The following is a 16,539-nucleotide window of genomic DNA, read 5'->3' as shown; positions in this document are numbered from 1 at the left end:
AGGTACAGATAGTACTGCTTCCCTGTTTCTCACCATAAATGATGTAGGTACAGATGGTACTGCCTCCCTGTCTCTCCCTGTAAATGATGTAGGTACAGATAGTACTGCCTCACTGTCTCTCCATGTAAATGATGTTGGTACACATAGTACTGCTTCCCTGTTTCTCACCATAAATGATGTAGGTACAGATAGTACTGCCTCCCTGACTCTCCTTGTAAATTATATAGGTACAGATAGTACTGCCTCCCTGACTCTCCCTCTAAATTATGTAGGTACAGATAGTACTGCCTCCCTGTCTCTTCCTGTAAATGATGTAGGTACAGATAGCACTGCCTCTCTGTGTCTCTCTATAAATGATGTAGGTACAGATAGTACTGTCTCCCTGTCTATCCCTGTAAATGATGTAGGTACAGATAGTACTGCCTCCCTGTCTCTCCCTGTAAATGATGTAGGTACAGATAGTACTGCTCCCCTGTCTCTTCCTGTAAATTATGTAAGTACAGATAGTACCGCCTCCCTGTCTCTCCCCATAAATGATATAGGTACAGATAGTACTGCCTCCTTGATTCTTCCCATAAATTATGTAGGTACAGATAGTACTGCCTCTCTGTCTCTCCCCATAAATTATGTCGGTACAGATAGTACTGCCTCCTTGTTTCTCCCCATAAATGATGTAGGTACAGATAGTGCTGCCTCCTTGTTTCTCCCATAAATGATGTAGGTACAGATAGTGCTGCCTCCTTGTTTCTCCTCATAAATGATGTAGGTACAGATAGTGCTGCCTCCTTGTTTCTCCCCATAAATGATGTAGGTACAGATAGTACTGCCTACCTGTTTCTCCCCATAAATGATGTAGGTACAGATAGTACTGTCTCCCTGTCTATCCCTGTAAATGATGTAGGTACAGATATTACTGCCTCCCTGTCTCTCCCTGTAAATGATGTAGGTACAGATAGTACTGCTCCCCTGTCTCTTCCTGTAAATTATGTAAGTACAGATAGTACCGCCTCCCTGTCTCTCCCCATAAATGATGTAGGTACAGATAGTACTGCCTCCTTGATTCTTCCCATAAATTATGTAGGTACAGATAGTACTGCCTCTCTGTCTCTCCCCATAAATTATGTAGGTACAGAGAGTGCTGCCTCCTTGTTTCTCCCCATAAATGATGTAGGTGCAGATAGTACTGCCTCTCTGTCTCTCCCCATAAATGATGTAGGTGCAGATAGTACTGCCTCTCTGTCTCTCCCCATAAATGATGTAGGTACAGATAGTACCGCCTCCTTGTTTCTCCCCATAAATGATGTAGGTACAGATAGTACCGCCTCCTTGTTTCTCCCCATAAATGATCTAGGTACAGATAGTACTGCCTGCCTGTTTCTCCCCATAAATGATGTAGGTACAGATAGTACTGCCTCCCTGTAAATGATGTAGGTACAGATAGTACTGCCTCCCTGTCTCTCCCTGTAAATGATGTAGGTACAGATAGTACTGCCTCCCTGTCTCTCCCTGTAAATGATGTAGGTACAGATAGTGCTGACTTTCTGAAAATTACTAAATAAATTATACATACAAAATTGAACTGATAACTTTCTTAATTTCCTAATAATCTATAAGTATATTTTAGGCACAGAATCGATGTTGTAACCTATCCGTCTTGTATCCTACAACCTTCCCTCTCTCACCAGTCTTGGTCGCGTCTGTCTGAGAAAAGACTTCAGATCTCCACCAGCCATAAGTTCCAGCAGAATAAAGCGGGGCAAGGCCTGTAAACTCACTCCGATGCATCGCACGATGTTCTGGTGGTTGAATTTACTGTAGAGAAAAGCACAATGATAGTCTCAGAGGATCGGACACTTCCCAGTCCCTATTCTTCTAAGTACCAGAGAAGGAAAGGAGTAGAGAAGAACGATCTTTCTGGGTCCCATGATGGGAGTGACATAACTTACTGCACCACTCGTATAACATTCTTTTATGATGCCGTATTGTGTATGCAGCTCACCTGATAATCAGTGCCTCCATCAGAAAGTCCAGTTCATCCTGCTCAGAGCAAACCTCCGGGAGAGTCTACAGCAAAGGAAAATAGGTGTTATACATAGACTATCCTAAAAGTAAACATCCCAACAATCCTCCACATCACATATTGTACTATTGGCAATACCCCTGAGGATCTAGAGTGGTTTATGGGTTAGTAGTACCTAACATCCCTGCTGGTCTGGTAGTTAATCTGTGATGCTCAAGGATAGTCTTGGATAATACATAATACCTGGAGTGGGTTAGAAATTAACTTTCCTGGTGGTCTGGTGTTAAATCTGTGATGTTCAAAGATAGACATGGCTAATTCCAAATATCTGATGGGGTCTGGAGTAAACATCTAATATCCCTGGTGGTAAATCTGTGATGCTCAAAGATAGTTATCGGTGATACTGTACTAATATTTGGGAAAGTCTGGAGTGTGTTAGAGGTTAACACATAATATCCCTGGTGGTCTGTTGATAAATTTGTAATGTTCAAGGATAGACATGGCTAATTCCAAATATCTGAGGAGGCCTGGAGTAGATAAGAGGTTGGCACCTAATATCCCTGGTAGTTTGCTGGGAAATCTATGATGCTCAAAGATAGTTACAGATAATACCTGATATCTGGGAAGGTCTGGAGTGGGTTAATGATAAACATCTAATATCTATGGTGGTCTGGTGGTGAATCTACGATGCCTGAGGACAGTTGTGGGTAATGTCTAATATTTGGGGAGGTCTGGAGTGAGTTACAAATTAACATCAGATTTCCCTGGTGGTCTGGTGATAAATCTGTGATGTTCAAGAATAGACATGGCTAGAGATTGACAATATCCCTGGTGGTAAATCTGTGATGCTTGAAGATAGTTATGAGTAACACCTAATATCTCAGAAGGTCTAGAGTGGGCTAGAGGTTAACACCTAATTTCCCTGGTGGTCTAGTGGTGAAGCTATGATGCCTGAGGATAGTTATGGGTAATAACTAATATCTGGGAGATCTGGAGTGGGTTACAAGTTAACACCTACCTGGTGGTCTGGTGGTATATATGTCACGCTGGAGGGTAGTTATGGGTAATACCTATTGTTCGGGAAGGTCTAGAGTGGGCTAGAGGTTAACATCTAATTTCCCTGGTGGTCTAGTGGTGAAGCTATGATGCCTGAGGATAGTTATAGGTAATGACTAATATCTGGGGAGATCTGGAGTGGGTTACAAGTTAACACCTACCTGGTGGTCTGGTGGTATATATGTCACGCTTGAGGGTAGTTATGGGTAATACCAGTTATTCGGGAAGGTCTGGAGTAGGCTAGAGGTTAACATCTAATTTCCCTGGTGGTCTAGTGGTGAAGCTATGATGGATGTCTGAGGATAGTTATAGGTAATGACTAATATCTGGGGAGATCTGGAGTGGGTTACAAGTTAACACCTACCTGGTGGTCTGGTGGTATATATGTCACGCTTGAGGGTAGTTATGATAGTAATACCTATTGTTCAGGAAGGTCTAGAGTGGGCTAGAGGTTAACATCTAATTTCCCTGGTGGTCTAGTGGTGAAGCTATGATGCCTGAGGATACTTATGGGTAATGACTAATATCTGGGGAGATCTGGAGTAGGTTACAAGTTAACACCTACCTGGTGGTCTGGTGGTATATATGTCACGCTTGAGGGTAGTTATGGGTAATACCTATTATTCAGAAAGGTCTGGAGTGGGCTAGAGGTTAACACCTAATTTCCCTGGCGGTCTGGTGGTAAATCTGTGATGTTCGAGGATAGAAAATCTATTGGTATTTCTGAATACCTGGGGAGGTCTAGAATGGGTTAGAGGTTAGCACCTAATACACCTGGTGGTCTGGTGGTAAATACGTGATACTCAATGATAGTTATTGGTAATACATAATATATGGGAGGGGTGGAGTGGGATAGAAGTTAGCATCTATTATTCCTAGTGGTTAAGTGGTAAATCCAAGCTTCTCTGCTGATTAATTTCATGGTCTATCTTCATGGGGGCAGAATTGTGATTCCCTTATACAGAGCCATAGAAATAGATACATTCTGGCTGTGAGGAGCTCCCCCTTGTGGCAGCTGCAGGAAAAACATTTTGTGCTGACATCATCCAAAAGGAATTGTCCTCTTTAAAGACCTTACATGACAGCGACCATGAAGGCTGAGGTCTGTCAAGAAATGATCAAAATCCCTGAGCTGAAACAACCTTCTTACGGTAAAACCGACGTTCGCCCTGGTGCTGAGTCGGCATCTATAGAATTCAATGTATTGACAGTCTGACGACTTCAAAAAAAGGACAAACTGCAGACAAGATGCTCGGCACGTACTTCATATTCAGATTCATCACACCATCCTCTCTCATCAGCAGCCAGCCGCATCCATTACTTATTACCCTCTATTCTAACAAATGTATAAAGGTCTCTGAGAAAAAATACAAATTAAAGCAACAGATACAGCAGAGCTGGGTTTGTCATTTTTTTTGTGCACCGTGATAACAATAACATACCATGATAGGCTTACATGTAAAACCACAACAGTTTGCGATACTATAATGAGTATGCCAGGTGACCAACTCAGCTCTGCTCAATCTGTATGTTTATCTCAGTATATGTTAGTAGTTGTCTCCTAATACTATTTTACATACCTCAAATCTTAATTAAACTCCTCAACATTAAAATTGCAGCACCAACAAGGATAAGCCATTATGCAAATCTAGGATGTAGCAGGTAACACTAAGATCTGCAGCTGATGACATTTTCAAGCACCTAGCTCCAATCTGCGGCAAGTTGGAGGGGCATAAAAGTTTTTAAGCCAAATGAAACCTCAAAAATCGGATCAGGTTATGAGGGATGATTGTGATGCCTCCTGTTCATTGACACTTTGAATCCTTGAACTGAGTGGCTTTGGTTTGTCACTCCAACGGATCACTATGCACCTAGGGCGAGATGTCAGCGCTCTGCTACATTGTGTGTCCCAATGGTTGGGAGAATAATGAGGAACTGGAATGACATCGAGGGGTGCACAGAGGAGAACCGGATGGATGGTCTGATTACAAGAATGGCGTGTAGTGATCCATTAGAAATTGGACGTCACATCCCAAACCTAGGGCGGCAAACAGTGTCTACAAGCCAGACGTCCAGCTGCAGGCGCTCTATTGACCTCATGTCACTACTCTCGATGGCTATCATGGTCAGGGGTGCCCCTAGCCTTTCTGCTGCCTGAGGCGAAAACTGAAACGGCACCCCAACCCCCAATGACAATTTCTTAACCTAACCCCTTCCCTCCAGCCCTACTGTTAAAGACATACTTGGAAAATATTACATTCAGAGCTACTTAACATACAGGGTAATACAGCGCCACATACTGTGCTTCCCAATACTATACTGCAGAAACAGATAACCCCCCTTCTGCTGCCCCCCTCTGGCCCTTACCAGTGGCGTTGCGAGGGGGGTGCGGGGGGTGCGGGCCGCACCGGGTGACACCAGTCTGATGGGGTGTCACCCGCTGGCCGCCGGAGTTCTCCTTAACTAACTAACTTTAGGCAGGGCCGGCGCTTCCATAGAGGCAGGGGGGGGGGGGCTCTCTCCCTCCCCCTGTGCTGCTGCCGCTGCCTCCGCCAATGAGAAGAGGGATTGGAGGAGGAGGGGAGGGGCTGTGGCCACTGCGCCACCAATGAAGAAAACTGACCTGTAATACAAATACAGGAGGCGGGTGCCGGAATCAAATAGCCGGCACCCGACCTCTATGACAGGGAGCGGCACCTGAAGAGTTAACTGTCACTGATCGCAGCCCCCTATCATAGAGGTCGGGTGCCGGCTATTTAATTCCGGCACCCGCCTCCTGTATTTGTATTAACATTGAGTGCACCCCCCCCCCGTATAATAAACATTGGTGGCGCAGTGGGAAGTGCCAATGAGGGTTAAAAAAATAAATAAAAAATGAACTCACCTCCTCCAGTTGATCGCATAGCTGCCGGTCTCCTGTTCTATCTTCAGGACCTGTGGTGACGTCACTGAGCTAATCACATGGTCCATTACCATGGTGATGGATCATATGATGTACCATGTGATGACCACAGTGATGTCACCACAGGTCCTTTCACAGGTCCTGAAGATAGAACAGGAGACCGGCAGCTGCGCGATCAATTGGAGGAGGTGAGTTAATTTTTATTTATTTTTTTAACCCTCATTGGCACTTCCCACTGCGCCACCAATGTTTATCATACTGGGAGGGGGCCGCACTCAATGTATATTATACTGGGGGGGGTGGCCGCACTCAATGTATATTATACTGGGGGGGGGGGGGGTGGCCGCACTCAATGTATATTATACTGGGGGGGGGGGGGTGGCCGCACTCAATGTATATTATACTGGGGGGGGGGGGTGGCCGCACTCAATGTATATTATACTGGGGGGGGGGGGTGGCCGCACTCAATGTATATTATACTGGGGGGGGGTGGCCGCACTCAATGTATATTATACTGGGGGGGGGGGGTGGCCGCACTCAATGTATATTATACTGGGGGGGGGGGGTGGCCGCACTCAATGTATATTATACTGGGGGGGGGGGTGGCCGCACTCAATGTATATTATACTGGGGGGGGGGTGGCCGCACTCAATGTATATTATACTGGGGGGGGGGGTGGCCGCACTCAATGTATATTATACTGGGGGGGGGTGGCCGCACTCAATGTATATTATACTGGGGGGGGTGGCCACACTCAATGTTTATTATACTGGGGGGGGGGCGCTCTCAATGTATATTATACTGGGGGGGTGGCCGCACTCAATGTTTATTATACTGGGGGGGCGCACTCAATGTTTATTATACTGGGGGGGCGCACTCAATGTTTATTATACTGGGGGGGCGCACTCAATGTTTATTATACTGGGGTGTATATAATGTTTATTATATTGACCTTCTACTATGCGTTCTGTATTCAGAATGCTATTATTTTCCCTTATAATCATGTTATAAGGGAAAATAACACAGTGAATAGACTTTCATCTTAGCAACCAAGCGTGAAAATCGCACCGCATCCGCACTTGCTTGCGGATACAATGCGATTTTCACGCAGCCCCATTAACTTCTATGGGGTCCTGCGTTGCATGAAAACGCACAACATAAAGCATGTTGCGATTTTCATGCAGCGCACAAGTGATGCGTGAAAATCATCGCTCATCTGCACAGCCCCATAGAAGTGAATGGGTCCGGATTCAGTGCGGGTGCAATGCGTTCACCTCACGCATTGCACCCGCGCAGAAATCTCACCCATGTGAAAGGGGCCTAAGGGTGAATAGGACAAGGGTTCCAGCCCCTAAGGGGGCTAATAGTAAGTGAAAATAAAACACAAACACTAAGGCTACTTTCACACTTGCGGTAGTGTGATGCGGCAAGCAGTTCCGTTGTCAGAACTGCCTGCCAGATCCGCCGATCTTGATGTGACTGAAAGCATTTATGAGATGCATCCGGATGCGGATCCATCTCACAAATGCATTGCAAGAATGAATCCATCTCTCCGCTTGTCATGCGGACAGACGGATCCGTCTTGTATCTCTTTACACATTTTTACCGGCATGCGCAGACCGAAAGGACGGATCCTGCATTCCGGTATTTTGAATGCCGGATCTGGCACTAATACGTTCCTATGGGAAAAATGCCAGATCCGGCATTCAGGCAAGTCTTCAGTTTTTTTCGCCGGAGATAAAACCGTAGCACGCTGCGGTTTTATCTTTTGCCTGATCAGTCAAAATGACTGAACTGAAGACATCCTGATGCATCCTGGACGGATTACTCCATTCACAATGCATGGGGATATGACGGATCAGTTCTTTTCCGGTATAGAGCCCCTGTGACGGAACTAAATGCCGGAAAAGAAAAACGCTAGTGTGAAAGTACTCTAAAATATTAAGTTTAAATCCCCCCTTTCCCAATATAAAAAATATATACAATAAACATATTACATAGCGCTGCGTCCGAAAAGTCCAAACTATTAAATTATTAAAAAATATCTCCTATGCGGTGAGCATTCGCCATTTTTTAGTCACCTTGCCACCCCAAAAAATAGGATAGGACTGTTCTATTATGGGCCGAACAGTTTCATAAAATGCGAAATGCACGTGGCTTTTTTGCTTGGTATTGAGTATCGCAATACTTTTTTATGGTGATGAAAGCGAATCAAAATTTTGGTATTGAAACAACCCTACGCCGATCTGATCGGCGTTAGCGTTGTCACGATACCAAAATTTTCATTCGGTTTTGATTTGGCGACTAAAAATGTAATTTGGCTCCTAAATTTTTCAGTTCAGGCAGCCAATGGCTACTAGGTATTTTTTTTAGTCTGGAGCCCTGCTATCAGAGGCCGGCGCAGGCGGCGCGATGACGTCATCGCGCCGCCTAAGCCCTGAGCCGTACACAGCGCGGGACACAGGCCAGAAGAGGCCTGCATCGCATCGCTGCCAAAGAGGTAAGTGTTTTTTTTCCTTTTTTTTTTTTTTTTTCTGTACAATACTGATGGCTAGTGGCACATGATAGGAGAGGCCCTATGGCTAGTGGCACATGATAGGGGGGGCCGCCTATGGCTACTGGCACATGATAGGTGGGCCTATGGCTACTGGCACATGATAGGGGGGCCCTATGGCTACTGGCACATGATAGGGGGCCCTATGGCTACTGGCACATGATAGAGGGGCCCTATGGCTACTGGCACATGATAGGGGGGGCGGCTATGGCTACTGACACATGTTGATGGGGGGCTTAGGCTACTGGCACATGATTAAGGGGCATCTATGAGGGCACATTTCACTGGCACATTATTGGGGGACATCTATGGGGGCACTTCTTACTGGCACATTATTGGGGGCACTATAGGGGCATCTACTGAGGCCACAAAGAACGGTTGTTTTATATGGGGGCTCTGTATAGGGGCATTTTATACTGGGACACATTGTGTTGGGTACTATGGGGAAGGGGGGAGAGGACTACTACGGGGCACTGAGAAGGGGTATTTTATGCTTACAAATTATGGGGGACACTGAGGGCATCTACTGGCGCACTATATATCGGGCATTTTATACTGGTACATTATGGGGGCACTAGGGGGGAGAGGAGCACTATGGGGGCATTTACTGGGGTCACTATATAGGGGTATTTTATACTGGCACATTATGGAGGCACTATGGGGACATTAGCTCAACTGGGGACATTACAGGGGGGTATTTTTTGCACTGACACATTATAAGGAGAATTATTTCTACTGGGGGAAGGCATTATGGTGGGCGTTATTACTCCCCCATGGTATGAGCCCCCTAGTAGCAGCACCGGCCTCTCCCTGCTCCGCTATCCCTCTGCCCCTTCTCCAAATACTTATTATGAAATCTTTCTCATTAGGATAAAACACATCATCAGCTCCGCCGAGGCCCCGGCCAAAGTGTGGAAGTGGCGACCGAGATCCCCAAGGGCCAAGCCAAGTAATTGTAAGTTTTCATATGAAATATGTTTGTTATATACATATAGCATACACTGTCAGGTGTCACCCAGGGGGGGTGACACCATTTTCTACCGCACCGGGTGACACCAGCCCTAGCAACGCCACTGGCCCTTACCTGGTGCTGCCTGGGGCAATCGCCTCACCTAGCCTCATTGGTGGTGGCTCCCCTGATCATGGTGCACAGCAAGACGGCAATAGAGGCTGGAATAGAGGTCTGTCCTCTTCAGAGAGGAGTCCCACTTTTTTCTTGGATGCAATGATAGCCGGAGATAGGTCTGGAGACCAGGTGGGCAACCTCATGAAAAGGCCTTCACAAGGGAACATCACACAACGTCCTACTCCCGGGATTATGGTCTGAGGTGGCATAAATGATGATAGCCAGAACCCCTCTAGTCTACATTTCAGGTTCACTAAGAGCTTGGCGTTACTTGGATTTGGGTGTGGAACCAGTAGTACGGCCATTTCTCCTAAGTGTCCCAGGAACCATTTTTAAGCAAGACAACACCAGGCCGGTTGTTGCTCGTGCTACTGTGAGCCGCCTGCATGACCTAAACGTGCTACCATGGTCCACAGTGTCTCCAGACCTGTCTCCCATCGAGGACATCTGGGACGTCATTGGTTGGCAATTGCAAAGGGAGCTGCCAGCAGCGGATCTTGATGCTTTGCGTGTCCGAAGGCATCCAGCACGGCAGAACATTCCTCAGACCACCATTGATAGCCTCACTGATAGCTGCCAGGGCGTGTAAGTGCCTGGGTTCCTGCACCTGGTGCTCGTACTCCATACTGAATAAATTGAGATGTTTTGAATATTTAGTTTAATATGAAGAACTTCAGTCACCTGTAGCAATTACAAGTCCACACCAGGAGCTCTGCTTCCCCCAGCAAGAACTTTCTTTCAACCTTGCAGACTTGTGTCTTCCTTTTACCTCATTGTGAGCGAGCGATAGACGTCCTACTCACAAGTCGCTGGTACAAAACCTTTTATTTCTTTACTCCATTCCAATATAAAATGGTGCATCATAAGGGACGCTGAGCCCGACATCGTTCACACCTCCTCCCCTCCACGCGACGTTTCGGGAGAACACCCCCTTACTCATGGGTGCAGGTAGAGGGGGAGGTGGGGTAGTTATAGCACCAACAGCTGATACATACCGTATTTTTCGCCCTATAAGACGCACTCTCCCCCCCCCCCAAAAGTGTGCGGAAAATAGCAGTGCGTCTTATGGGGCGAATGCTGCGACCGTCCGGTGAATAGGTTGAGAGGGAGGAGTGGCTGGGGGCCGGAATCTGGTTCTGTAATGGCAGCGGGGCCCGGTGCAGTCACTGTATTTTACTACACCGGGCCCCGCTCACTGTAGTATCAGCATATCTAACCTGTAGGTATTGTTAAACTATTCAAATCATCAGAAATTTTGGTTCAAAATATTTTTTTTCTTATTTCCTCCTCAAAAACCTAGGTGCGTCTTATAGTGCGAAAAATACGTATACAAACCATATCCTTTCATACAAAATACACAAAAGCCGTAAATAACCCTAAAACATGAAAGTGATCAATCATATAAATGCACTAAGGGCTCTTTCACACTTGCGTTGTCCGGATCCGGCATAGAGTTCCGTCGTCGGGGCTGTATGCCGGAAGAATCCTGATCAGTTTTATCCTAATGCATTCTGAATGGAGAGAAATCCGTTCAGGAGGCATCAGGATGTCTTCAGTTCAGGACCGGAACGTTTTTTGGCCGGAGAAAATACTGCAGCATGCTGCGCTTTTTGCTCCGGCCAAAAATCCTGAAGACTTGCCGCAAGGCCGGATCCGGAATTAATGCCCATTGAAAGGCATTGATCCGGATCCGGCCTTAAGCTAAACGTCGTTTCGGCGCATTGCCGGATCCGACATTTAGCTTTTTCTGAATGGTTACCATGGCTGCCGGGACGCTAAAGTCCTGGCAGCCATGGTAAAGTGTAGCGGGGAGCGGGGGAGCAGCATACTTACCGTCCGTGCAGCTCCCGGGGCGCTCCAGAGTGACGTCAGGGCGCCCCATGCGCATGGATCACGTGATCGCATGGATGACGTTATCTCTGACGTCATTCTGGAGCACCCCGGGAGCCGCACGGACGGGAAGTATGCCGCTCCCCACTACTACTATGGCAACCAGGACTTTAATAGCGTCCTGGGTGCCATAGTAACACTGAACGCATTTTGAAGACGGATCCGTCTTCAAATGCTTTCAGTTCACTTGCGTTTTTCCAGATCCGGCGTGTACCTCCGGCAAGTGGAGTACACGCCGGATCCGGACAACGCAAGTGTGAAAGAGGCCTAAGGCCTCCTGCACACAAACGTTTTTTTTTTTCGTTTACGGTCCATTTTTTTAGGTCCGTATACGGAACCATTTATTTCAATTGGTCCGCAAAAAAAACGGAATGTACTCCATATGCATTCCGTTTCTATATTTCCGTTTTTACGTTCAAAGATAGAACATGTCCTATTATTGCCCGCAAATCACGTTCCGTGGCTCAATTCAAGTCAATGGGGCTGTAAAAAAAAAAAACGGAACGGATACGGAATGCATCCCTTAGTCTTGCGTATCCGTTCCATTTTTGCGGAACCATCTATTGAAAATGTTATGCCCAGCCCAATTTTTCTATGTAATTACTGTATACTGTATATGCCACGCTTCCGTTTCTGTTTGCGATCCGCAAAAAACAGAAATCAAACGGCAAAACGGAATGGAAACGGAAACACTGCTGAAACAAAAAAACGGATCTGTTTAAAACGGACCGCAAAACACTGAAAAAGCCATACGGTTGTGTGCAAGAGGCCTAAAACTACACATTTCATTTAACCCTTTAGGTATTAAAGACTGGAGTTTCACCATCCAAAAGCTCTCCCTTTGTAACAATCTCCTACTGTTAGGCCCCTTGCAGACGAGCGTGTGCGGATTAGGTCCAGATGCGTTGCGAATGCGTTCAGTGAAAAATGCGCGCTTTCGCAAACAAAATCATTCAGTTCTGTCTGCGATCGCGTTCAGTTTTTATCATGCGAGTGAAATGCAATTTAGGCCTCATGCACACGGCCGTTGTGTGTTTTGCGGTCCGCAAAACACGGATGGCGTCCGTATGCGTTCCGCAATTTGCGGAACGGCACGGACAGCCATCAATATAACTGCCTATTCTTGTCCGCAAAACGCAGACAATAATAGGACAGGTTATATATTTTTTGCGGACCACGGAACGGAGCAACTCCGTGTGCTGTCCGCATATTTTGCGGCCCCATTAAAGTGAATGGGTCCGCATCCGAGCCACCAAAACAGCGGCCGTGTGCATGAGGCCTTAAGGCGTTTTGCACGCGCGTGATAAAAAACTGAAGGTATACAAACAACATCTCTTAGCAACCATCCATGAAAAACGCATCGCATTCGCACTTGCTTGTGATTTTCACGCAGCTCCATTCACTTCTATGGGGCCAGCGTGGCGCAAAAAAATCACAGAATATCGAGCATGCTGTGATTTTCACAGAACGCACAAGTGATGCATGAAAACCAACGCACATGTACACAGCCCCATTGAAATGAATGGGTCCGGATTCCGTGCGGGCGCAATGCATTCGCATCACGCATTGCCCCCGCATGGAATACTCGCTCGTGTGAAAAGAGTCTTATCCTCCTCATGGACTCCACTTTTTACTACCTCCAGAACCTGCCACCTGAGATCTGACACCTGATGGGCCCGATTATAAAAATGTCGGGCAACCGTAGTGTTACCTCCACTGTACATGGATTCCCCTCCGGGACGTCCTACCGTGTCCTGTGCTGCCGCGCTGCTGCAGCCTCTAGAGATCTCTCTGGACTCTTTTTTGCAACAGATTGTAGGCAGTTTTGACAGATGTCTGAGAGATACAAATGATTTTTTTGGATAGGATCGATGGAATAAACAGCAGCGATGTTAGGGACGTCCAGAGTTTATATACAAATATACCGCAGGAGGAGGGACTCGAATGTGTATGTGAACAGTTAAAGCGCAATGCTAGGTTATATAACCAGATTATTTGCTTTCTGATGACTTTGTTGGAATTTATTTTGACCAAAAATAATTTTCGGTTTAATAGCGATTTTTACTTGCAGCTGCGGGGGACTTCGATGGGGCCCTCCGCAGGTCCGAGTTTCACTAATATATTCATGGAAGCCTTTGAGACACGTCATGTATTCTGTATGGTTGGTTTGGACACATCGTCCACGTGGCTTCGCTATGTGCTCATGCTATGGAGGGGTGATGCATCTTCCCTTCTACATTTAGCCTACTTTCACACTGGCGTTTTGGCTTTCCCTTTGTGAGATCCGTTCAGGGCTCAGCGGTCCAAAACGGATCAGTTTTGCCCTAATGCATTCTGAATGAAAAAGGATCCGCTCAGTTTGCCTCCGTCCCATCTCCATTCCGCTTTGGAGGCTGACGAAACTGAGCCAAACGGCACACAATGTAAGTCAACGGGGACGGATCCGTTTTCTATGACACAATCTGGCACAATAGAAAACGCATCCGTCCTCTGTTGACTTTCAATGGTCTTCAAGACGGATCCGTCTTGGCTATGTTACAGATAATACAAACGGATCCGTTCTGAACATATGCAGACGGTTGTATTCTCTGAACGGATCCGTCTGTGCAGATCCGCACCAAACGCGAGTGTGAAAGTAGCCTTAAACGAGAGTCATAATACCATCATCCACTTGTTTGCGCAGCCCGGCTTCTCTTCTGTCTTATTTCTTCAGGACCTGGGTAAAGGACCTTTGATGACATCACTGCACTCATCACATGGTCCTTCACATGATCCATCACCATGGTGATGAATCATGTGACGGACCATGTGATGAGCACAGTGATGTCACCACAGGTCCTTTTCCTCACAGATCATCAAAGAAGAAGACAGAAGAGAAGCCGGGCTTCGAAAACAAGTGGATTAAGGTGAGTTCAATTATTTTTTTATTTTTTTTTAACCCCTCCAGCCCTATTGTACTAAGCATTCTGTATTCAGAATGCTATTATTTTCCCTTATAACCATGTTATAAGGGGAAATAAAATAATCTACACAACACTGAACCCAAACCCGAACTTCTGTGAAGAAGTTCGGGTACCAAACATGCCGATTTTTCACACGCGCGTGCAAAACGCATTATATATATTATAACCCTTATAAGGGAAAATAATAAAGATCGGGTCCCCATCCTGATCATCTCCTAGCAACCGTGCGTGAAAATCGCACCGCATCCGCACTTGCTTGCGATTTTCACGCAGCCCGTGTGAAAGGGGCCTTATAATAAGAAAGAGGTGACTGAAATTGGAATAGATGTTGGTAAAAAAACAAGACAGGACATCAGACAGGTTAAAAAGAGGGAGAAGCAAAATAAACTATTTGTGTATGTTTGCAAATATGATCGACATTCTAAACTAATAAAAAAGGTCATTCTGAAATATTTGGGGGTACTTAGTTCTGATCCAAAATTTGGGAGAATGCTTGTTAATAACCCCCTTTTTCCCTATAAAAAAGGTGCCTCTCTGAATAACATGCTGATTAGAAGTGACATACGCCCTAAAAATATGGAAAGACAGAGTTTCCTTGCAACCCGCAAGGCCTGAGCTGTGGGAATTGTAGCGCTGTAATTAAAGGTGACGCTGTGGTGCCCCCCACACAGGGAGACACATAACGTCATATACTGTATTGCTTGAAATGCCCATGTGGTAAGATATATATTGGGCAAACATCTCGGGCTACAAGGATCAGAATCAATGAGCATAAGTCCAGCGTTAGGAAGGAGCTCAAGGGAAAGTAAGATGGATACAGTGGTGGTGAAAAATTCCATATTCTATCGATCCTATCCCAAAAAATCATTAGTATCTCTCAGACATCTGTCAAAACTACCTACAATCTGTTGCAAACAAGAGTCCAGAGAGATCTCTAGAGGCTGCAGCAGCGCGGCAGTACAGGACACGATAGGACGTCCCGGAGGGGAATCCATATACAGTGGAGGTGAACCATGATCGGGCCCATCAGGTGGCAGGGTCTGGAGGTAGTAAAAAGTGAAGTCCATGAGGAGGATAACAGTAGGAGATTGTTACAAAGGGAGACCTTTTGGATAGTGAAAGGGTTAAATACAATTTGCAGCTTTAGTGCATTTGTATGATTGATCACTTTCATGTTTTAGGGTTATTTACGGCTTTTGTGTATTTTGTATAAAAGGATATGGTTTGCAGATATGTATCAGCTGTTGGTGCTATAATTACCCCCCCCCCCCCCTCTACCTCTGCGCACGAGTCGCGTGGAGGGGAGGAGGTGTGAACGACGTCGGGCTCAGCGTCCCTCATGATGCACCATTTTATATTGGACCAGCGACTTGTGAGTAGGACGTCCATCGCTCGCATACAATATTGGCACAATGAGGTAAGAAGAAGACGCAAGTCTGAAAGTTTGAAAGATTGAATATTTTGTTTCCATTTTCGATTACATTTCTAGCGATTCTGTGATTTCCACAACTTTTCTTTCTTTGTTTTGCAATTGCAACGTTGTAGAATGTTCATCAGACCACACACAGAATCATGTGCAGACCCCCAGAGGCACATAGACCCCCGCCTAGGATATGGACTGTTACAGCTGGAAGAATCCGGAGGGCTCTAGTGAAAAATAGGTAACACTCTGGGTAAAACTGATACATTGTGTCATTGGACCTTCACCTGGATTTAAATTTTAAAGCGGTGCTCCACTTTTTATTAAAGAGGTTTGCCGTTTTGGGTAATCTAATTTTATTAGATGGGTCTCCCGACAGTTACCTGATTACGCAGAGTCCTTCTGCCCTAACATCCAACGATCAGCTGTAATCTGCGCAGGAACCTAGCAGCAAGTGCTCGATTTCTCTGTAGCGCCACCACAGGAGGCTTGAAGCATTGCACAGTTTTCACTGAAGTCACTGTGTCAATGGCGGATTACAATACAGGCGGTACTGCACAAACACTTTAGGAGAATTGCATCTTTATTGCTTTGTGCAATGACAAGTC

At 46.0% G+C, this 16,539-nt stretch overlaps 1 protein-coding gene across 1 annotated transcript in view; it reads right to left on the bottom strand.

The window, feature by feature from the left end:
* Nucleotides 1-16,539, bottom strand: part of LOC122935549 (ALK tyrosine kinase receptor-like) — a 326,171-nt gene that overhangs the window by 22,903 nt on the left and 286,729 nt on the right. Inside the window, exons 20-21 of the mRNA XM_044291319.1 lie at nucleotides 2,000-2,064; nucleotides 1,683-1,812 (exon numbers count right to left, since the gene is read on the bottom strand). Coding sequence (XP_044147254.1) covers nucleotides 1,683-1,812; nucleotides 2,000-2,064 — 195 coding nt within the window. The remainder of the gene's footprint in view (nucleotides 1-1,682; nucleotides 1,813-1,999; nucleotides 2,065-16,539) is intronic.

The sequence above is a fragment of the Bufo gargarizans genome, chromosome 4 (genome assembly GCF_014858855.1).
Source record: "Bufo gargarizans isolate SCDJY-AF-19 chromosome 4, ASM1485885v1, whole genome shotgun sequence".
In the NCBI taxonomy this organism is placed as follows: domain Eukaryota; kingdom Metazoa; phylum Chordata; class Amphibia; order Anura; family Bufonidae; genus Bufo; species Bufo gargarizans.
Note: the sequence above shows the minus strand (reverse complement) of the source record. Positions and strands in the feature narration are given on the sequence as shown.